Source organism: Pteronotus mesoamericanus, unplaced genomic scaffold (genome assembly GCF_021234165.1).
Source record: "Pteronotus mesoamericanus isolate MK-2021 breed Mesoamerican mustached bat unplaced genomic scaffold, CSHL_Meso_final contig_228, whole genome shotgun sequence".
NCBI classification, from domain to species: domain Eukaryota; kingdom Metazoa; phylum Chordata; class Mammalia; order Chiroptera; family Mormoopidae; genus Pteronotus; species Pteronotus mesoamericanus.
This window is the reverse complement of record NW_026555095.1, coordinates 435,065-457,981: the sequence shown is the minus strand read 5'-3', so window position 1 is coordinate 457,981 and position 22,917 is coordinate 435,065. Positions and strand designations below refer to the sequence as shown.

General features: G+C 40.2%; 1 protein-coding gene across 1 annotated transcript in view; it reads left to right on the top strand.

The window, feature by feature from the left end:
* The first annotated feature begins 2,030 nt into the window (after positions 1-2,030).
* Positions 2,031-22,917, top strand: part of PLA1A (phospholipase A1 member A) — a 33,782-nt gene continuing 12,895 nt past the window's right edge. The window contains exons 1-6 of the mRNA XM_054572310.1: positions 2,031-2,069; positions 4,529-4,715; positions 17,628-17,829; positions 19,569-19,746; positions 20,220-20,328; positions 21,782-21,883. Coding sequence (XP_054428285.1) covers positions 4,640-4,715; positions 17,628-17,829; positions 19,569-19,746; positions 20,220-20,328; positions 21,782-21,883 — 667 coding nt within the window. The 5' untranslated portion in view covers positions 2,031-2,069; positions 4,529-4,639. The remainder of the gene's footprint in view (positions 2,070-4,528; positions 4,716-17,627; positions 17,830-19,568; positions 19,747-20,219; positions 20,329-21,781; positions 21,884-22,917) is intronic.

The following is a 22,917-nucleotide window of genomic DNA, read 5'->3' as shown; positions in this document are numbered from 1 at the left end:
GTCACTTGGCCAGGATGAGGTGGAGCTGGGATTTAAACCCAGGATGGTGTATCACCTAAGCCTTTTTTTCTTTGCATACCCTCTACTACGCTCTAATTACCTATAGTTAGAAATTTTTTCCTTAGACAAAGCCAAAATAAAACCCAGGAGTGAGATGGTGATAGCAACAGCCTGTGCCCCCTCTTCGCCTTCCCACAGCTATGAGGTAGGGTCAAGAGGAAAGCTAGTTGTGGATCTGAGATCCATGTTTGGGACAAGTGGGGGCAGGGGGCAGAGCTGAGACCAGGTAGAACTGAAATGGACAGAGTATCTTCATTCTCCTTTCGTTTTCTCAAAGAGCTTCCTCTCCCTCTGCCACCAAGAGGACCCCATCCAATGCCTGGGTCATGATGTAGACTTCTCCCCCTACTCTGGCTTGATTACACTTGCCTCACTTAAGGTTCCTACTGAAACCGGAAAAGCTGGTGTTCGTGCTGCCTGTCAATAACCAGAACCAATTAGCAGAGACAGGGATTGAATCTTTATGGGTGCTTTATTCAGATGGCCAGTGATCTGTGAAGATGGTGGGTTATGCACCCTAACAGACCATCTTAAATTCCATTTTAAACCAACCCTTTTTATTAGGAGAAGAAACATGTAGGTAAGAGGTTTAGAATTTAGGGGAAGAGTTAATCAGATAAAAAGGCACAGCATTCTTTCATCTGGGTCCCGGGTGGTGACCTTTATCTGTGTCCTGGGCAGTGGATGTCTCACCCTGGAATAGCATGGCCCAGATACCGTCTTGAATTCCATGCAGTCCCCCTAAGGCACAAAGGTAGAACTGCTTATGGTCTCTTGGAGTCAAGGTGGGTCATACCTTTGGTCCTGAAACAATAGCTTTTTATATACATTGATTACTAAACTTATTTTTTTAAAGATTTTATTTATTCATTTCTAGACAGCGTGGGAGGGAGGGAGAAACAGAGGGAGAGAAACATCAATGTGTGTATGCCTCTGGTGTATCCCCCCACCGGGGACCTGGCCTGCAACCCAGGCATGTGCCCTGACTGGGAATTGAACCAGGATCCTTTGGTTGGCAAGCCGGTGCTCAGTCCCCTGAGCCACACCAGCCAGGGCTACTAAGCTTATAAACTATTACCTAAAATTAAAATATTCCAACATTTGAACCGCCACCCCATCACTGTTACACCTTTTTGGGCCTTGGTATCGTCATCATCGTCTGTACTAGCTAGGTGGTCCCGGGATATTGCCCCCTGTCAGGGTCTCTGGGCTTGGAGCCCATGGACTTTCAATTATAACTTCCAAAGAGCATGAACCTTGAATGAGGTTTTCTGGAGATGGGGGACAGAATCCAAAAGAGAACCCTTTGGTTTCCCCTGATTTACAGAGCTGCAAATAGAGGTTTGTACTTCAAACCAGTGTTTCCTGTCATTTTGGATGCTGTATGGGCAATCATCTCCCATTGTCAATGTCAGTAGGTGGAAGTTATATAAATGAAAACTTGAAATACATATTAGCATAGGTGGTAAGTGGATAGAGCAGGAGTAGGGAAGGTAGAACCTGAATGAATGAAATTGGGAAACATGACCTTGAGCAAACAAGTGACTCTAGCAGGATGATTTTCACTGGAGACTACTATAGTGGAGGCAATATTTGGTGTGAGATGGGATTTTTGGTGTTTGTTATTCCACACCAGCTCTGGATCCAGGAGCCCGACGTACCATGCCTTCTCTGAGCAAATACTTATTGAGCAACAGCTATGTGGCAGACACAGTGCTAGGCACTGGGGATACTATAGTGAGAACATCACCCCGGAATTTTGCCCTTCTGAGGCTGACATTCTCCTTGGGGCACATACACTGAAAATAAATTGGTGTTTCCTCAGTGTCTGCTGGTAGAAAAATTCTCTATCTTTGACTTCTAAAATATACCACTACACTTCCTGTGTTACCCAACTAAAAGGGTTCATTCACCTGCACACACCAAAGTCCAATCAAACACAAACAGGAATTTGCAGCAAAGAAAGTAATGGTTTATTTAAGGAAATGGTGCCCAACCAGGAAGTACAGGTGAGCAATTGTTCCAAGACCTGACTCCCCAATGGCTTCTAAGGAATGGGTTATATAGGGGAGAAATCGTTAGTCATGGTAACTAACAGAGTTGGGGTTGTGGTCTCTACTTATTGGCTGGCCCTTGGTTAGGGGGTAGCTGATTGTTGCATCTGGCTCTGATGTAAGCCACAGAGTAAGAAACTCTGTCCAGTTTCATGAGTATGTGATTGGTGGAGTCATTCTGCTTTTCTAGGTCTGGACCTGAAACAACTGAAGTTTAGGTATTAGCTCGAGTTTGACTGAAACTCTGTCTCTGTGAACAACACACCCAAGGCTTTGTTCCTAAGATTATTCGATTCTGACAAGAACCTCATTGTCCCAAGAGCTCAATGATTAAGGGAGTGTGAGAGAGAGAGGGAGGTGAGTGAGCCTGGGCCTTGGATAAGGCCAGTTTAAATCAAAAGGAAAGAAAGGAGAGAAGATCATAGTGAAGAAATGAATTGTCTGTGTGGTTACACTTGGCCTCTTAAGCAGTGCTCCCCAGGCCACTGGCCTTTCTGAACTTTAGCTTCCACACTGGTAAAATGGAAATGGCTACAGTAAGAATTAACAGAAGACTAGTTGTTCTGGCATGCATGTAAGCCTTTGAGAAATCCTCTGGAACTGCAGAGTCCTGGGCCCAACTCCAAAGATTCTCATTCAGCGTGTCTGGGATGGATCCGGCAAACTATTCCAAGTTGTTGGGGAATTCTGGGGCAGGTGGCCATGAATGGGACCCCTCCATCCCCACTTGGAGAGCACTGTAGTAGGTGATGAATGTAAAAAGGCAAGTACTCTCTAAAGGTCACTGGTACTAATGCCACACATAAGGAATTGCTAGAATAACTGGCTTGACATACCAACTCTGGCCTTGCTGTAGGTGGCCCTGAAAATGCAGCCCTCAGTTTCCTGCTGTGGGGAGCCTAATCCTTTAATGGTCTCAGTTGCTGCCTTTCTGAATCTTCCCTCCATCTTTGTGCTGAGGCTGACCCCAGCTAAGAACTGAATAGGGTGGGGCTGCAAATACAGGCTTATTACTGTAAGATAATAGATAGCTGAAACAGGAAATTTCAGCTTGAAGATTCCCCATTGCTCTGGCCGGAACATTCTAAGCACCTTGGGGAAGTCCAAGACTTTTTCTGTATAATTTTCTTCCCTTCCCCCTCTCCTGCATCAAGGCCCAAAGGCTTTGCCTGTCTTCTTTACTTCCCTTATTCTTCACAAGCGTTATCCAATAATTCTCTTGCCCATCGAGTCCCATCTTGGCATCTTCTGCCCTGAGGACCTGAACTAATACACCTGACTTGATCTCTGACATCAGGACAGCCTTCAGCAGAGCCCCCATTTATTGCCACACTCCGTCCCAGTGGCAGCAGGGCTTGATCAGTGGGGTCACATGTATGAGGGGAAGCAAGGGCCAGCCCCTCTGAAATCATCTCATCCTCATCTTTGGCGGGCCTGGCACAGCCACGCTGGCAGGGTACCAATGCCTCCGGCGGGACTGTCGCTGTCTGGTGCAGTGGTTCAGAGCATGGCCTCCCAGGCTAGCTTGTCCTACTTCAGATCTCAAGTCTGCATGGCCCTGTGCAAGTTACTTAATCTCTGTGCCCTAAAACTGTGTGAAACGTGTATGTAGACAGGACTCACTTCATGGAGCTATTGACCAGAAAGGTTACTAGCCACGTGCGCAGGTTCTCTGCGTCATAGTGAAGTGCTACAATTTAAGGAGCTGGGCAAGTACCCTGCCCTTCCCCTTCCCCACATGCCTAGAACTAGCTGCCTGTGCTGTCAATCCTTTGGGTGGAAGAAGCCACAAGGTACACTGGAAATGCCCTGGTTTCAAACTGGCTCTAACACTTTTAGCAACAGGGTCATTTTCTTTTTCTACTATTCACTTTATTTGTCAATTCAAGAAGGTGGACGTTTCTTCCTAAATGGTTGGATTTCACTTATACCTCCAAAACTCTCTGAAAGACTTTCACTCTTTAGAGGCAAACTTCGTCTTCTTTCATTCTGCCCATTAAATGTAGTACATTAAACATGTATTATTAGCTCAGCTCTGTGGTAGGCGCTGGGGATTCAAAAATGTAGAGAGAAGGTCTTTGCCCTCAAATTGCTTAGAGTTTTCTTAGGGAGACAAACACATCCACAGATAATTCCAATACAATGAGGGTTTTGTAATCACCTAAAGATGAAAGACTTCTGCTTTGGTTTTTACTAACATTTTGTAATGGGAAGTGGGAGAGGTGCAGGAAATAGTTTCCTAATGATGTTTGGTTCAAGGAGGAAGGACAATGTGTTTCAATGTCCCCTGCTTTTTAAAAAAAAAAAGAAAATAAAAGAAAGGAAAATGAAAACTATATTTATTTTCACTGATAAAAAGGAACGGAAAAACTGTGGAGGTTGAACAATTAGGCAGTTTATTTTTTCTTTTACAGGTCGTGAGGCTAGTTAATTATTAGTGAGACCCGTGTCGGTGTTTGGTGTTCAAAACTGTGGCCGGCTGGGCTATTTAATGTCACCCCAGCTCTGAGACTTTCAGCTCAGCCATGCGCCCAGGCCTCTGGGAGAGATGCTTCTTCTGGTTGTGGGGGCTCCTTTTGTGGTTCAGCGTTGGAAGTGCAGGTAAATCGGGGGCTCAGGTCTTGGGTGGAATGATTCCGTTTCTCAAACCATTGCATATGCAGTGCTAACCTTTGGAAGACCCCCGGAAGGCCCTCTCTCCTGAGATGAATTTACAAGGGGGAAAAAAAGCCCTTTAATCATAATAGGAATGGTAGTAATCAGGGCACTTTCTCAAGTCAGGAAAATTGACTTCCCCTAGTTGTTCTACTAGTTGTTCTAAAACTCTCATTGTTCTTTTTCACCTTGCACAAGTCAGGATGACTGTAGGAAAATAAAATTTGATTAATTCCAAAATGTGATTCATTTTTACCTGATAAATATTCTCCATTCCAAGATATATTTAATTTTAAAATTTATATTTTCCAAACTAAAGTTTTTGTCACTGAGCTTGTTAGATATCCTTTTTCATATTGCTGACTCTACTCAAATTCAGGTTTATCATCCTTCCTGACAGAACACTGAAAAATAACTCGTCCCTGCCAATGGCGGATGATGGTTAAAACAACTTCCCTCAGATGCCATTTGCATTCTACCTTTCCCATTAAAAACCCTACCCACTGCATGCTTAATGTAGCAAATCGAAAGTCTCCTGTGGCATAGAGATTCTCCAACTAGTGAAAATCCCTGCCTGCCCCCAGCAGTGGCACCACCCTTGGAAAGCTTCCTTCCCCGTGGTCCCAACAGCAGATGGCTTTTCAGTCATCTCCTCAAGACATTTAATTCTTATTCCCTGGCTTTAGATTGTGGTCTTCCTTCTGCCTGGAGTTTCTTTTATTACCTTTTCATTCATTTAAGCTCTTCACAGCTTCCAAGGGAGCTTCCATGATGCATATCTCCCTTGTAACCCTCCATTCCTCTACTCAGCACTCCTTCCCTGCTCCAAAGTTCAGCTTGCATGAGTGTATTTACTATATGCATCAGTGGGTTGCTTTTAAAAGGTGCTGCCTAGCTCCATGTGTCATTTATTTGTGTGTGTATAAAATGACCACTATGTATACATGTTTGTGTGTGTGAGAGAGTGAGATAGAGACCCTTCCACATCAACACACAGAGCTATCTTGTTGTTGTTTTTTAAATGGCTGTTTATATACTATATTCTAGATCTGAAAGGATTTATATCTTACACATTTTTGATAGATGTGAGAAAAATTGCCCTGTAAAGAAGTTATAACTATTTATTAGTATGTGAACATAGCCATTTCCTTACCTCTCTGCGAATATTTTGTAGTATCAAATGTTTTTCACAGTGTCAATCTGATAGGAAAAATAATATTACATTGTTGTCTTAATTCTTATTTATTATTATGATTTCTGTTTCTGGTGTCTTGCTTAAGCAATCATCCTATAAAGATAATCTCTCATATTATTTTCTAAGTCCTGTGGACTAGTCCAATTAGACTAAAATCACCAGGGACAAATCCTTTGGTTGTGGAATATTTATAAAATTGTTTATTTTATTTTTTATTTTTAAAAAGTATTGAATTATTTATATTTCAGAGAGAGAGAAGGGAGGGAGAAAGAAAGGGAGGGAAACATCAATGCAAGAGAGAAACATTAGTTGACCGCCTCTTGCACACCCCCAACCAGGGAATTGGCCCACAACCCAGGCATATGCTCTGACCAGGAATCAAACCAGCAACCTTTTGCTTCACAGGCCAGTGCTCAGTCCACTGAGCCACACCAACCAGAGCTATTTTATGTATTTATTTATTTTTATTTCAGTCGTTCTTTTTCTTTTTATTTTTTTAATTGAATTTATTGGGGTGACATTGGTTAATAAAATTATACAGGTTTCAAGTAGGTATACAACTCTATAACATATCATTTGTATATTGCATTGTGTGTTCACCATCCAAAATCAAGCCTCCTTCCATTTTATTTTTTTAATACAATGTTGAATTTGATTTGCCACATTTATTTTTATTTTTGTATATATTTATATTATTTTGCATACATTTTAATAAAAGAAATTTGTTCATTATTTTCTTTCTTGTATTTTCCTTGTTGGTGTTGATACTAAGGTTATTATAACCTCATAAAATAAGTTTCTATTCTATGAAACATTTTTTATAAAATAAAGATTATGTGTACTTTAAAGTCTCGGCAGAGTTCTCAAATTAAACCATCTGGCGCTCGTGTATTTTAGAGTCAGAGAAGACTCTTGCTCGCCAATTCCATTTTTTGATGCTAGTAGGTTTATTTGGATTTTCTATTTCTTATAAAGTTTCAGTAAATTATATTTTTTTCCAGAAAATTATCCATTTCTTTTTAGTTTCCCAATACATTTGTCTGGTAGTTTTTAAGAATATCTTTTTATCATAAATGCTCTGCAGTTTATACTGCAGTCTGCCTAGTAGAAATTGATTTATTTTTTATCTTGCTCATTACCTTGAGTACAATTTTTGATTAGTGAATTCATTGCTTCTTCTCCCATTCTCTTCCTTTAGAGAACAACTACTAGGTAAATAATGTTGGAGCCTCTCCACTTATTGTGTGTACTTTTTAACTGTATTTTTATATTTAAAAAGTTTCTTTTATTTCTGTACTAGACATTATAGGATTTATTTCTTTTTTTCAATTACTTTATTTTTTCTCTCCAATGTTCTAATTAACTTTTTCTTAGAAATCTTTTTCTATTATTTATGCCTATTTTTACTTTCATAATTTATTATGCTCTGTATTTTTATTCTTGCATATTCTCAGCATACTTATTTTAAAATATATGTCAAATATATGTCAAAGGTTTTTTTAAACTTTATTTCACCTGGAATGAATTCATGATCCACTTTCTGGTTTTATTGACTGTCTTTGTAAACATTTAAATTCTTTATATATGTAAGCATTTTGTTTGTAGGCCATGTATTTATTTTTAAAAACCATTATTTTTATTTTTGTTAGATCCCTGAACGTTGACATCAAATTATTCCAGACTGATATGTTTACTCAAAAGTGTTTTTATAACAACAAAAGCAGTAAAACATTTCAAGAAAGAATGAAATAGTGGTGGTATAAAACTGTCATTAATATATAATATTTAATAGTATTAGTTTGATTTTTCCCCTATCACTTAACATAAATGAGCATAGTAGTTCAAAGGAGAAATATTGCACAATAAAACCAAACAAATAAAACAAAAGACAACTTATTCAAATTTTTCTTCTATGGTTTTTAAGCACAACCATAATCATAATTGCCATTTCCTCAAAAGTTTTTAATGAGTACAGAATAATGTTCAAACTCTAATTATGTTATGCAGTGTTTTCCCTTTAATCAGATCTCCAACTGCCACTTTAAATCTTTTTCCTCATAACCCCACCTAGTATATTTGGACATGGAGATATTGTCTACATTCTACATCAACTGTTGGACTGTGAGGACCTTGAGAACCAGATCTACTTATTGAACAACTTTGTATCCTCCTCAGAGACTAACACAGCGTTTGGCACATAGGAGGCATGGGAAAAGATTTATTAAATTAAAGTAATTTAAACAATGATGAAAAAAACCCCAGAAATTTTTAGGCACAAATATTACAAAAATCAAGTTTTATGTCTTTTTGTGGTCATCACTTATTTTTTATAAAAATGTAAGTATATTTTCAAAATAATTTGAGTGAGCATTACCATTTATTATCCAAAGTTAATTTTAAGAATAAAAACCTAGGACAGTACAAAAAAATTAATAATGCTTTTCTACTGTTTCAATATTTAGAAGATTGTAAGAATTCTTTTTGGCCAGTACCGTTTGCCTGATTTTACCCATATTTAAGAAAGTTTACCTCTGCCTTCCAGTCATTTCTGACATATAATTATCTCTGTTTTGCTAGCTTTAGAAAATATATCATCTTTACACAACCAACATACACTTTAAAATATCAAATTAATAAACAGTTTGGGAAGGGAAATGTTATGTTTATATTAATACCATTTAGGTTCACAAACACATCACTTAGACATTCTTTATTATCCATTATTGTTATATTATGAATATGCTAAGGAACATAGGTCCTTAAAGAAACATCATTTTAATTAAACTGACATTGGGAATATAAAAAAATGATTTTGTGAAAAGTTAGAGTAAATGTTTAGCAATGAAATAATATCCAAATTAACTTGCTAATATCTAATACTAGACTAACAAGCTGAATAATGGAATCTTAGCTCTGGTAAGAAATATAGAAGCTTTCAGAATAGAGGTATTGTCTTTATATCAGAAAGAGTATAAAAAATGAGTTTTATAAAAATAAGTTATCAGTAAATCTTTAAGAAGTAAAAATTAAAATAGCAGAAAAATTTTTTTAATTAATTAATTTATGTTTCCAAATACATTTAAAATAGCAGAAATTTTTTACTGAAATATCTGGAAACATTGATATCCCTCACTGGTGATAAATCCAATTGATTGCAGTCATGAGAAAAACAATTTTAAAATTATTTTTTACTAAACGTTGAATATCAAACAATTCCTTCCAATGTCTCTCGTGAAATAATGAAGAAGGATGATAAAAACTGATTTATAAAAACAGAAGTAAAACCAAACAGTGACAGGTTGTGAAGATAAAAAAGTAGTATTAATTTCTATGTGTGGTTTGAGTAATCATTCTCATTACTTTAAAATAAAATGATTAAAATCCAAACCATGATGTGTATAGTCTTGGAGCTGTATCAGTATTAGCTGCGTATAAACAAAAATGTCAACTACATTATTTTGTAAATACCCAATATATTTTAGGAAGTCATGAATTTTGTGATCATAATGACAATATCCACCTCTTTGCATTATTTACTATTTGGAACACTTCTTTCTCCTTGAAATATTCTCAGTCTTGATCAATTTAGATACCTAATATACAGCAGAGGTCAACAAACATTTTCTGTAAATTGGCAGATAACATATATTTTAGACTCTGCAGGCCGTACAGTTCTGTGGTAACTACTTAACTTTGCCATTGTAGCAGGAACCAGTCATAAATTATTTGAAAACAAATTAGTGTTACATTAAAAATGTTTTTTATGGATATTGAAATTTGAGTGCCATATAATTTTTGTGTAATGAAATATTATTGTTTTGATTTTTAGTCAATAAAAAAATGTAAAAACCATTTTTAGCTTCTGAGTATACAAAAATAAAGTGGCGGGCCTGATTTGGCCTGTGGCCATCGTTGCCAACTCCTGACAGAGCATGTAAAGGAGCCCCTCAGCAATTTTTAGTTGCTGGATAACATTCTGAAGCTCATTGGTGGTGATCAGACATAGAAAAATAGCATAAATACATTTTTATACTTGAAGAATAAACCATAATAAGTTTTTATAAAATAAATAGATGCCAAATATCTGAACCATACTTCTGTCACAGAAAAAAGGAAATGGAAAAATTGGGGCACAGAAAATAAAAAATAAAATTCACAAAGCCACACAGATTAACCTATCATACTATTTGATTTTCTGTGGGAGAACTATTACAATTGGTTTAACATAGGCACACTGTTTTCTAAATTAAAGCTACCTAAACTACAAAGCAGAGGCACACTGATTCCCTTTGAAAAGATGAAATTTTGATGGACAACTACGAATTTAACAGAAGATGTGTTTTTCCCTTCATTCCGCAAACTTTGGTAACTGATCTCTTTTTGAAGGTAGAAAGAGTACAGTCTGTACAACATAGCTCTCAGATACATCTCATAAGAGAGATTATGGGCAGTATGGTAGGACTCTCTAAAACTGAGACTAGCCCTTTGTTACCAAAAGTGTCAAAGGAGAGTAAAAGGTCTGCTTGAGCCAGTCTTTTTTATTTTTTCATGTAAAAGTACAAAAATACTAGTAAATCAAATCAATCGGATGTTTCTGCTGGCCACAGAGTTCTAATGAAAACTGCAAGGCTCATTACACAAGGATTAGAGCTTGGAAAAGGAGGCTTTGAGTTTCTTAAGTTTTGTAGCCTTTTAAAAATAAACTTTTTATTAAAGCACAAAGCATGAACAGAAAAGTACACAGTTTATTAATACACAGATTAATGAATTTTCAGAGTGAATTCACCTGTGTAACCATCACCTAGATCAACAAATTAAACATTAATGGCATCCTAAAACCCATTATCCCTATCCCTTCTTAGTCGCTACCACCATAGAATATGATATTATCTTGATTTCTAACACAATAAATTAATTTCATTTTACTTTTCAAGGGAAAGCTTGCTCTTGGCCTCTCTCTGTCTCTCTCTCTCTCTCTCCCCACCCTGTCTTCAGACTCTCTCCTCCAGCCAGGTCAACGTCTCGGCTCCAGGGAGTGGGGCCTTGTCTTGCCATCCTGTCTCCTGAAGTAAAGCAGTGATCCCAGGAAAAAAGTCAGTAGCTACTTTTTGTTTGTACTGATTTTGTTTTTAGCTTCCCTTCCTGAGTTAGGGAGACCCTCTGTCCTATGGGCTACCACAGGTGGGCCTGACCGCTGCTGGTCTTCCACACATGACATGGAGCGGTTTTGGACTTGACAGAGTTGAATTGTTACAGCCACTGCCTTCCCCCAGACCTGGAATCCAGTGCCATTTTGCAATTATGTTGTTGTATGGAGATATTATTTTTGTATTTAAGATTGTGTGAGACTTTTTTTTTCTTTTGACATTCATCTGTCATTACTCTTTGTTAGAGTGGTGTTTGAAGGAGGAGGACTGTGAGAATGACTCAATGAACCATTTTGCGTACTCCTAAATGATCAAGAGTTTTACCATCTGCAAATGTTGGCAAATTTTTCTCCTCTTTTTCTTTTTTTTTAAGTACATTTTATTGCTTATGCTATTACAGTTTTCCCATTTTTTTCCCTCCCCTTTATTCCCCTCTGCCCTGCCCTTACCAGCATTGTCCCTACTCTTAGTTCACATCCATGGGTCATACATATAAGTTCTTTGGCTTCTCTATTTCCTATACTATTCTTAACCTTTGCTTGTTTGCTTTGTACCTACCATTTATGCTTCTTATTCCCTGTACCTTTTCCCCCATTTTCCCTCCTCCTCCTCCCCACTGATAACCCTCCATATGATCTCCATTTCTGTGATTCTGTTCCTGTTCTAGTTGTTTGCTTAGTTTGTTTTTGTTCTGTTTTGTTTTTTTAGTTTCAGTTGTTCATAGCTGTGAGTTTGTTGTCATTTTACTGTTCATAGTTTTGATCTTCTTTTTCTTATGTAAGTCCCTTTAGCATTTTATATAATAAAGGCTTGGTGATGATGAACTCCTTTAACTTTACCTTATCTGGGAAGCACTTTATCTGCCCTTCCATTCTAAATGACAGCTTTGCTGGATAGAGTAATCTTGGATGTAGGTCCCTGCCTTTCATGACTTTGAATACTTCCTTCTAGACCCTTCTTGCCTATAAGGTTTCTTTTGAGAAACCAGCTGAAAGTCTTATGGGCGCTCCTTTATACGTAACTCTCTCCTTTCCTCTTGATGCTTTTAAGATTCTCTCCTTATCTTTAACCTTGGGTAACATAATTATGATGTGCCTTGGTGTATATTTCCTTGGGTCCAACTTCTTTGGGACTCTCTGAGCTTTCTGGATCTCCTGGCAGTCTATTTCCTTTGCCTGATTGGGGAACTTCTCCTTCATTAGTTTTTCAAATAAGTTTTCAATTTCTTGCTCTTTGTCTTTTCCTTCTGGCACCCCTATGACTTGGATTTTGGAACATTTAAAATTGTGCTGGAGGTTCCTAAGCCTCTCCTCATTTTTTTTGAATTCTTGTTTCTTCATTCTGTTCTGGTTGAATGTTTCTCCCTTCCTTCTGCTCCAAATTGTTGATTTGAGTCCTGGTGTCCTTCCCTTCGCTGTTGGTTCCCTGTATATTTTTCTTTATTTCACTCTGCATAGCCTTCACTTTTTTTCCATTTTGTGACCATTCTCACCATTTCTGTGAGTATCCTGATTACCAGTGTTTTGAGCTGTGCATCTGATGGGTTGGCTCTCTCCTCGTGGCTTAGTTTTATTTCTGGAGCTTTGATCTGTCCTTTCATTTGGGCGATATCTCTTTGTCTCAGAACACCTGTTATGTTGTAAGGGGTGGAGACTTAGGTATTCAGCCAGGGCAGGGCAACTTACATTTGCTGCATTGTGGCTCTGTATGTGGGGGAGGGATCAAAGAAGGAACAATGCTGTTTGCTCAGCTCTCTGTAGGATTTTAGTCACTTCCCCCGCTACCCACAAGCAAATTGGACCCTTCTAGTGCTGATTCCCAGGTGGGTGGGTTTGTGTACGTTCTAGGACCCTGTGGATCTCTCCAACAAACTCTCCTGTGAGGCTGGGAGTTTCTCCCGCCACTGCAAACCCCTCAGGTTTTTACAGCCAGAGGTTTTGAGGCTTTCTTTTCCTGCATTGTAACCCTGGGTTGCACAGTCTGTCTTGTTCCCTTGTTGTTCCTCCTGGTTTATCTGCATGCAAATGTGGGACCGCCAGCTGCCTCCATGCCGCGTGTCCTCTCCTCCCTGGCTGCCTGTCTCTGCCCCTCCTACCAGCCTGGATGAATGTTTCTTCCTTAACTTCTTGGTTTTCAGACTTCCTTTCAGGTTCAATTTTCTGGCAGTTCTGGTTGTTTTTTGTTTTTAAATTTGTTGTTGTCCTTCTTTTGGTTGTGTGGGGAGGCAAAGTATACCTACCAATGCCTCTATGTTGGCGGGAAGCCCCCTCCTTTTCTTTGTAAATTTAAATGTTTTCTTTTTAAACTTTATGAAATCACTCCATTTTATTGCCTTGTTTCACTTCCTGGGATTAGGACTTCCAGCACAATATTTAACAGAAACAGCGATAGCAAACATTCTCATTTGTTACTAGTTCTGAATGGAATGCTTCTAATGTTTCACCAATAAGTGTAATCATCGCCATGGGCTTTTGCTAGATACCCTTTCTTATGCTATGCACTCTTGGGTGCTAAATTTTATCATGTTGGTAAACCATCTTTTTGTTCCTTGGATTAAGCTTTTCTTGGCCATGATGTGTTTTTGTTCTGTTATCCTTGATGGATTTGGATTTGCTGATATATTATCTATGGTTTTTATATCTATGTTTAATAGTGAAATTGGCCTTTAGTTTCTCTTTCTCCTTCCGTTTTTTGTCTTGCTATTTTGGTTGGTTTTATAGAATGATTTTGGATTCTCTCTCCCCCTTTCTATTTTCTGGAACAGTGTGTGTATAAAACAGGAATTGAAGGCTTGGGAGAATGTCTCTGTAAAACTGACCTGGTAGGGGTTTTTTTGATGAATAGTTTTAAAAGTATTGTTTCAGTTCCTCTGTGTTACACTTTTACATTTGACTTTTATTTTTCTTTCTTGAATATTTTTCAGCAAGCTATATTTTTATAGGTCATTATTCATTTTCTAGGAAAATATCTGTATTTTAAACCTTTGAGTGGGTATATAAACATGCTCTTTTATGGTTTCAAAATCTAATGTAGCCCTGGGTGGTGCAGCTCGGTGGACTGAGCATCGGCCTGCAAACCAAGGGGTCACTGGTTGGATTTTCAGTGAGGGCACATGCCTGGGTTGCCTCTCATGTACCCAGTAGTGGGTACATGAGAGGCGACCACATATTGATGTTTCTCTCCCTCTCTTCCTTTCTCCCTTCCTCTGTCTAAAAATAAAAATAAATAAAATCTTTAATAAAATCTAATGTATTTATATCCCTTTTTTTCTATGTTGTTTACTTGTGAATTTCCTTTTTTTTTTTAACTTGGTCTTATCAAAAGTACATCTAGTTTATTATTCTTTTCAAAGAGCCCGCTCTTGGTGTTTATTGTCTGTGGCAGGTACTATTCTAGGCAGTAGAGTGAAAAAACATGGATAAAACTTTCTGCCTTTTCTGAAAGTATATTCTAATGTTGGGAAATCGATATGCAGAAGTTTAGTAGTAAACTAATACATTTTATAGCATATTAGGAGGTGATTATTACAAAAAAATAAACAGGTCAAGATAAGGAAAATGGAAAGAACTGGGGTGAGGAGTATAGGCAGGTTGCAATCTAAATACGGTGGTTAAAAGAGATAAAATGACATTTGACATCAAAGACTTGAAGGAGGAGAAGAGAAGAATTAGCCAAGTGGGTGTCTGCGGAGAGACACTCCAGGCTGGGAAGAGGAGCTAAGAGGACCCTTTATGGCTTTAGTCCTTAGTTACAATCTTGGATTTTATTTTAAATGAAATGCCTTCCAGTCTTTTGGGCAGAGATATGATACTATTTGACTTACTTTTTTGGCTACTGTGTTGCATATAGACTGAAGGGAGCCAAGAGTGAAGGCAGGAAAAGCAGTTCTGAGAGATGATGGTGGCTTGGACCAAGGAGGCAACAATACACATAGCCCCCATTTATCCATGGTTTTTCTTTCTGTGGTTTCAGTTAGCTGTCATCAACCACGATCAGAAAACATCACATGGAAAATTCCATAAATAACAATTCATACATTTCAAATTGTACGCAGTTCTTGGCACCTCACTTCGTCTCATCACGCAGGCATCGTACCATCTCATACCATTGCAAGAGGAAGGGTGAGTGAAGGATAGTAAGGTATTTTGAGAGCAAGAACATATTCACCTAAATTTTATTACAGTCTATTGTCATGATTGTTCTATGTTATTATTAGTTATTGTTGTTAACCTCTTACTCTGCTTATAAATTAAGCTTTATCATAGGTTAGAAAAAACATATATATAGTGGGTTTGGTGCTGTCTGCAGCTTTAGGCATACACTGGGGATCTTGGAAGATATTCCCCATGGATAAGTGGGGGCTACTGTAGGTAGTGAGAATGACTTAATCCTGAATATCTCGTTCAGAGGGGAGAGCTGATAGGATTTCCTCACCCTTTGTAGGTGAGGTGTGAGACAAAGGGAGGTGTCAGAGATGTCTACACGAAGTTTTGCTTAAGCAACTGCGATGCTAACAGTGCTATTTATATGCCAATGTTTTCTTTAATTTCCACCATTTCCTTTATAGTTCTTTTCCTATATTTTATTTGGAGTTGTTGCATTGTTCTTTATTTAATGGAAGCGGGTTTCCCTGTATGACCAATAGAGCAAAGTTGCTCATTTATGCTGTTCAAGTCTAATGCTCAAGCAGAGTCCTTTCATTTTTTTCATTAAGAAAACAGAGGCTGGGGAAGGCAGAGGAGGTCTTAGAGGTAGGCGTCTTTCTTGTGTGCTGTGGGAATTCAAGTAGGCTGAGGGGATGGGGACTGCAGGCCAGGGTGTCCAAGAAGGAACATGCAAGAGGCCTTGAAGACCAGGTCTGGGGCTCACCCACAGAGGTGGTGAAACCACTGGTGTACTTCAGTACTCTCTAAAGGTAGGGTTCCCACAATCCGCTCATGGTACCGCATCCCAGTGTACCCCAGGTCCATGTGCTTCTTGTATATGTGCTCCCCAGTTTCTGAAGGCAGATAACCATTCCAGAAAACGGAAATTGCTGTCTTCTTCATGAAGGCATGTGCACAAACCGAAGACTGCAGTCTGGACCTTTCTAAGTCTGTAGATGCCTTTGTCCCATGGCAGGAATGCAAGGTGGCCACTGGCAGTGCTGTGACTGGGCCAGTGTGTGCCTGCTGCTACGATAGTTCCCTCCCTTTAAGCCATGCGGGGAGCTGGGTGCCACACCGCTTTGCCACAGAAGCGGACATAGGGTGGGATGTTGGGTATTGAAGACGGGCCAGATTTTCAGCTCCCTGGGAAGCAGGAGATTCATGCTGCCCTTTTTCAGTTCAGTATTTTAAAAGGCCCTTCAATAACCTTGACCATAAAATATCCCATTTAAATGTATCTATTGTGAGGAGCTGTAGAGTAGGTACACTTGTTAAAGTTCTCCTCTGACATCTGGCCAGGAGCCACGGGCTGGGTGCTGGAGGCTCAGAAGGGTGAGAAGTGATGAAGCTGGTCTGGGGCCTTGAGGCCACAGTGAGCCTAGTCCCAGCGCAACTGCTTATTTTGTTGCCTAGGTTTTTTGTTTGTTTGTTTGTTTTTATTTATTTTATAAAGCTGTGTTAGTTTGCTAGAGCTGCCATAACAAAATGCCACAGACTGGGTAGCTTAAACAACAGAAGTTTATCAACGCACTGTTCTGGAGGCTAGAAATCTGAGATCAAGGTGGCAGTAGGGTTTTTCCTTCTGGGGGCTGTGAGGGAAGGATCTCTCCTTGGCTTGTAGATGGCTATCTGCTCCTTGTGCCTTCTTTATTCTGTGTCTGTGTCCAAATTTCCTCTTCTTATAAGAAGGTCAGTCATATTGGATTAAGGCCCACTCCAATGGTCTCCTTTTAATGTAATTACCTCTGTAAAGACTCTATCTCCACATAGAGTCACATTCTGAGGCACTGGAGGTGACGTCTTCAACATATGGATTTATAGGGTGACTCAGTTTAGTCCATAATAGTATCCATTTCACTGTGGCCTTTAATCTTCTATAGTTGAGCAATGTTCATATTCATCTCTTGCATGTTATCTTTAGACAAGAAAAATATTCCCAGATTTTGGTTTCAGAAATGATGCAGCTTTTAATAAATGAGTCTGATTATATATAGAAATTTATGTATATAACATATTTATATTATAGGTAGAAATTCAGCTAATACACAATGCCTGTAAGTCCATTTCTTCCTTCCTTTCAAAAACACCTTTCAGCCTTAGCTGGTGTGGCTCAGCGTACTGAGCACCAGCTTGCAAACCAATCAAAAACACTTTTCTTTCTTTTTCTTTTTTAAAATTATGTTATTGTTATGCTATTACCGTTGTCCCAATGTTTTCCCCTTTGCCCTCTTCCACTCAGCCCCCCACCATTCCCTCAGGCAATCCCCACACTATCGTCCATGCCCACAGGTTGGAACACTTCTTTTTTTAAAGAACAGATGACCTCACCTGGGATTGCTCTTATTTTGTTTGCTTTGTTTTCCTCCAGGAGATACACCTCCTACCCAACAGCCAAAGTGCACTGACTTCCAAAATGCCAACCTCCTCCGAGGCACCAATCTCAAAGTCCAGTTCCTTCTCTTCACCCCTTCGGATCCCAGCTGTGGGAAGCTAGTTGAAGAAAGTAGTGACCTCCAAAACTCTGGGTTCAATGTCACTCTGGGAACCAAACTAATTATCCATGGATTCAGGTGGGAACAAACCAATCAACAGGATTGCCTGTGCTAAGAACTAGAAAATGACCACAGGAAGTTAGTGGAGAGTAAGAGGAGAAATGAATTTATTGGCAGTCACATGTCCATTCCTCACCTCCTACTGTCTGTAAAGGTGTCTTATCAACATGAACACACATTATGTTATTCGTTCTTGTTGGTCATATATGTTATTCCTCCCCTCAGTCCTTGTCTACACCCTGTTGAACAATAAATATGTGTAATCTTGGAAAAATCACTCCAGCATGTGGAGCATGGTTTCCATATGGAATAAAAGGAAGTCTATAGAGATGACCTCAGGGATCCTGTCCCCCCTGAGGCGTTGTTGTATGATTCATCTAACCCAGCGAAGTCATAGGCTTTGCATAATCACTCAGGGGTAACAGCCTGGGTTTTTTGTTTTTGTTTTATAACCCAGAACTTTATTTTCTCATTTCTCCCCTGGTTTTATAACCTAAGAAACTTCCCACATATGGGTGCTATTTTCATCATACCCAGACGTTAGACATTTCTTCAATTTCTTTGGTGATCTGTAGTCTAAATTTTGTTGTGATATGTAGTCACTGAGACTCAATTTAATCCTCATCCTTCCTTTCAATATCATCTCTCCAAAGCCCTCTGACAAGGCCAGAACAAGTTGCTAGGAGGAAAGAGGAAGACAATGTGGTAAAATAGTAGCATTATAGAGCAACTAGAGTTGGGAGTACCCAGTGACGAGGTGGACACAGAGGCACTGCACAAAGGATCACCATCTCCTCATCTCTGGGTTCTCTCTGTTTCTCAAATACCCACATTCTATGGACTCAGCCACATCCTCCCTTAGGCATCCATCCCTCCTCACTGTTGTGCCTAAGTCTGTCCCCTAGCAAATCTTACATTTAGCCACCATCCAAAACAGTGTGTACTCTCAACCCAGGGACAGCTGGTAGATCTGGAAAGCCCATCAGGCTCCAAGATTACCCAGAGCCACATCGTATGGCAATTACCCAGTCTGTGCTCCTCTGTTCCCATGAGCAAACCTGGATTATTCCTGTACCGTGGGCCACTGAGAAAACTTCTTTCTTCACCCTAATTGCTTGGGAAAAAAGCTTTCTGAATTTTTAAAAACCATTCTCTTTTTTCCCAAAAAAGTGCTATTATACTGTAAGTTCCAGAACAATAGGGACTATATTTTACTTTTTTTAAAATGTCTTGCAAAGAACCTAGTGTACTGCCTGAACTATTTGTTGAATAAATGAAGGAAAAAACAAATGAATGCATAAATAAAAATATCCTCGAGGAAATTGCTGTATTCTAGAATGAGAATTAAGATAGCAAACCTTAATGCTAATGCACAAATCTATCTTTTCTTTCCTGTAACACAAGCGGGGCCAGTGTATATGGTTTGTGTAGTTTATGCCTTACACAAAGGGCTAAGGGCCGGTGGGGTTGAAGTGCAGCCTGAGTTCTGAGCCCCAGCAGGAAGCGGTGTCTACCCGGATAGAAGGCACCGTATCTTAATCTATACAAAGGCTCCGTACATGCAGGCAGAAGCCCTGGTCATTTTGGGATTGTGTCCTCCCTATGCTCAAAGTGCTGTGTGATTTACTACCCATATATCCCCTATCCCTAGTTTTGACTTTTTTTCCCCTGGGTTTATTCTGTTAACCTAAGTTTCCATGACAGTGGATATCGATTTGGTCGGTAATTTTTCTGTCCTATCTTGGCCCCATGTCTAGGGCTTTAGGAACAAAGCCTTCCTGGATTGAGAAGTTCATCAGTGCCCTTCTGAGAGCAGCAGACACTAATATCATTGCTGTGGACTGGGTGTACGGCTCTACAGCTGCCTACTTCTCAGCTGTGGAAAATGTGGTTAAGCTGGGACTTGAGATCTCCCGTTTCCTCAATAAACTCCTGGTAGGTGCAGAAGAGCCTCAGGTGAATAGAGCTGCTCATGAAGGAGAGAGTGGTTAGAAGGAAAGAAATAACAAGCACATGAGGAGGAGCTTTAGGGTGGAAGCAGAACCACCTAGTGACTTATCAGTCACTTCTGAACCTCCTCTCCTTCTCTGTCGACTGGGCCCCTGCATGTCGGGGGCGGGGGGTGGAGCTGTGACTGGCTTTAGTCACCCCTCAGAACAAATGGCCATGGTCATGACTCACACCGGGCACCGAAGGAAAAAGTAAGGGGATTGCTAACATGGAGAGCCCAGGAAGAAGGCAAGGGACTACTGGGATAAGAATTCTGCCCTGCTTCCCCACCCATGCATGTGTGGGCCCTGTGTCATGTCCAGGGCCCTCTGGCGCTAAAGACTCAGGAGGAAATGTGACCCTGTGAGGCCAAGGGTTGCTGGGACCCAAATGCAACCCACTGAAAATGTCCATTGTAGGAGCTGGGTGTTTCGGAATCCTCCATCCACATCATTGGTGTGAGCCTGGGGGCCCATGTTGGGGGCATGGTGGGACATTTCTACAAAGGCCAGCTGGGACGGATCACAGGTAACATTCTTCTCTACCCATTCTCCCAGGTTTAGAGAAAGAGAGAGAATGTCCTGGAAATGACTTTGCTGAGGCAAGCAGAGGGGAGTCTGCAGAAGCCTTTTGGTATTATAATCAAATCATCTACGACCACTAAAATTTATTTATTTTGGCCCTTTTGCATAAAATGGTGTTGTGTTATTATTGCATGATCTCTAATATCAGTGTAAGGAGCCATGAGGTTCTTACTAAACCTGTTTCTACATCTGTAACGTAAAAAATTAATAAATGGAGACACTTTAAAATGGAGTCAGAACTGATATTCCAGAAGACCTGCCTTGTACATCTTATGTCTCAAACCTTTGGAATGTTAAAACAGGGCAAAATAACCTTTGGACTGGGCTGGAAGCAACCATTGTGTCTCAAAAAACTGTTTGCAAGGATAACAGGAAAGCAGATATTATGATTACCAGCCTGATCACTATCCAACCAAAAACTGAAAACACTGTTTAGAATTACTGTCATGATGTTAGCTTATCTGCATCAATAGAAATGCCTTTCTTCTACTGAGGTAATAGTTCCTCTTCCCTTTCTCATCAATGCCCTTTGCCTTGTCTCCTGATGGGAAGATTAATTTGGTTTCTGCCTGAATCAGTGATTCGGTTAGTGTCTCTCCTTGAAAGACCTTTTATTTTTTGGTTAATAGTAAGATGGGTTAGAACAGCTCATATTAGGATATCTTCTTGAACCACTGTGGAAATTACCTTTAAATGGTATGCTGAGTACTTGCAGAAGTGCAGTATGCTTTATGTTTCAGAAGCTATCCCCAATTAATGAAGGGCTAGAGTTGTGTGTGTGGCAATTACCTTGCAATGGGGCAATTCCGAGTCCTGTTCTAAAAGTCCCTCAGAGGAGTCCCAGTGGGATGGGACCTACGTGCCCAAAGTGATACTCCATTCATTAAAAAATGTCCTTCATTCTATGACTCAATTTCCTACTCCCTCACTATGCTTTCTGTGATCTCCCAAATAAGCTACTTGCATTTTGAATCCTTGTCTCAGGGTCTGCTTTTATAAGGGGGAGAAAGGGAAGGGGTCCAAACTAAGCATGAAGATAGCAGTATTTCTTTCATTGTGTTTTGTGAGGATTAGAATATGTAAAACTGCCCAGCACATAATAACTGCTAAAAAAAAATCATAGCTCTTATTACTACTACTTGAGGATTAATATCATCCACATTAACCCTTACCAAATGATTGGTGTTATCAAACTCACTGTAGAGACAGAGAAGTTGGGTCATTGGAAAGTTACAGACAGTAGAGTGGGGGTCCCTGGGTATGGGGGTTCTGAGTTAGTTCTCCACATTTGGTGTCCTCATTGAGGGGCTCTGAACTGGAATGGCTGCCAAGGTAGGTGTACAGTGGATCCTGTGGCCAAGAGGAAAGGGGGCCTTGATGTCAGCCTGTGCTTGCAGGCCTGGACCCTGCTGGACCGGAGTACACCAGAGCCAGCCTGGAGGAGCGCCTGGACGCTGGAGATGCCCTGTTCGTGGAAGCCATCCACACAGACACCGACAGTGAGCCGGGAGGTCCTTCCTGGGGCGGGGGAATGAGCACAGGGCAGGCACTGGGTGGCCCCTGTGGCTGCGTGGCCCCGGGTAGGTTCCCTCTCCCTCCAATCCTCTGTTGCACAGCAGGGTGTTTCCCAGCACCTTGCAGCTCTGTTTTCTTTTTTTAAATTTTTATTTGTTTTACTATTTTATTTTTTATGTTTTGCTCTGCCATTTTCTTAGCAATGAGACAAGTAGTTCTGTTTTTAGCCAGCAGCAGGATGGAGGTTTCTCATTTGCAGAGCAGTCTCACTCTCTGATTCAGCACTAACCCTCATGCTGAGGTAGTGCCAGGGTGGGTACTTCTGCCCGGCTGGCTTACGGGGAAGTCACGCTGCTTTTTCAGGATGACTGTGCCTTAGCCCCGGGGGATTGGGATATTCTACTCCTGGGGCCTATTCTCAGGCCTCCCGGGGAACAAACCCTGTTCTTCAGTCCAGGGAAGAATGAAAATTCTCCTCTCCAGCAGTGACAGACACAGGAAAGACCCTCAACTCTGAACCACTATGACCAAATTAAGCTCTTCTGACCAGCTGGGGAGGGGCTTGGGCATTCCTCCTCATTTCAACTCCCTATCAAATGCCCGTGAGTCTGTGCCGGGCCTTGTGCTCAGCATGGTGGGTACAAGAAGAAACAATATCTGTCCCTACTGAAAGTGGTTGTAGTTCAAGTGAGAGTTGTCCATGTTTCATTCTCTTTGGCCAGGAGTCTTCTTTTAGCATCCAAGATTCACAGACTGATGCTTCTGGAAGAAACCCATGCAATTTCACATGGTTCAAACCTCTCCTCCCTTCATCTCACAGACAGGAAACTTGAGCCCATAGGCTTCTGCCAAGATGCTGGGTTAATTAACCATGTTAATAAACAAGAGTAACACTTTCTGTCCCTAAATTTGCTAAACAGGTGACTTATTAGGCCCCTATTTACATGAGCTACGCTTCTCAGTGCCTTTCAGAGTCAAAACCTCTTAATGTGACCAAAGGAAGAAAAACTCATCCTAT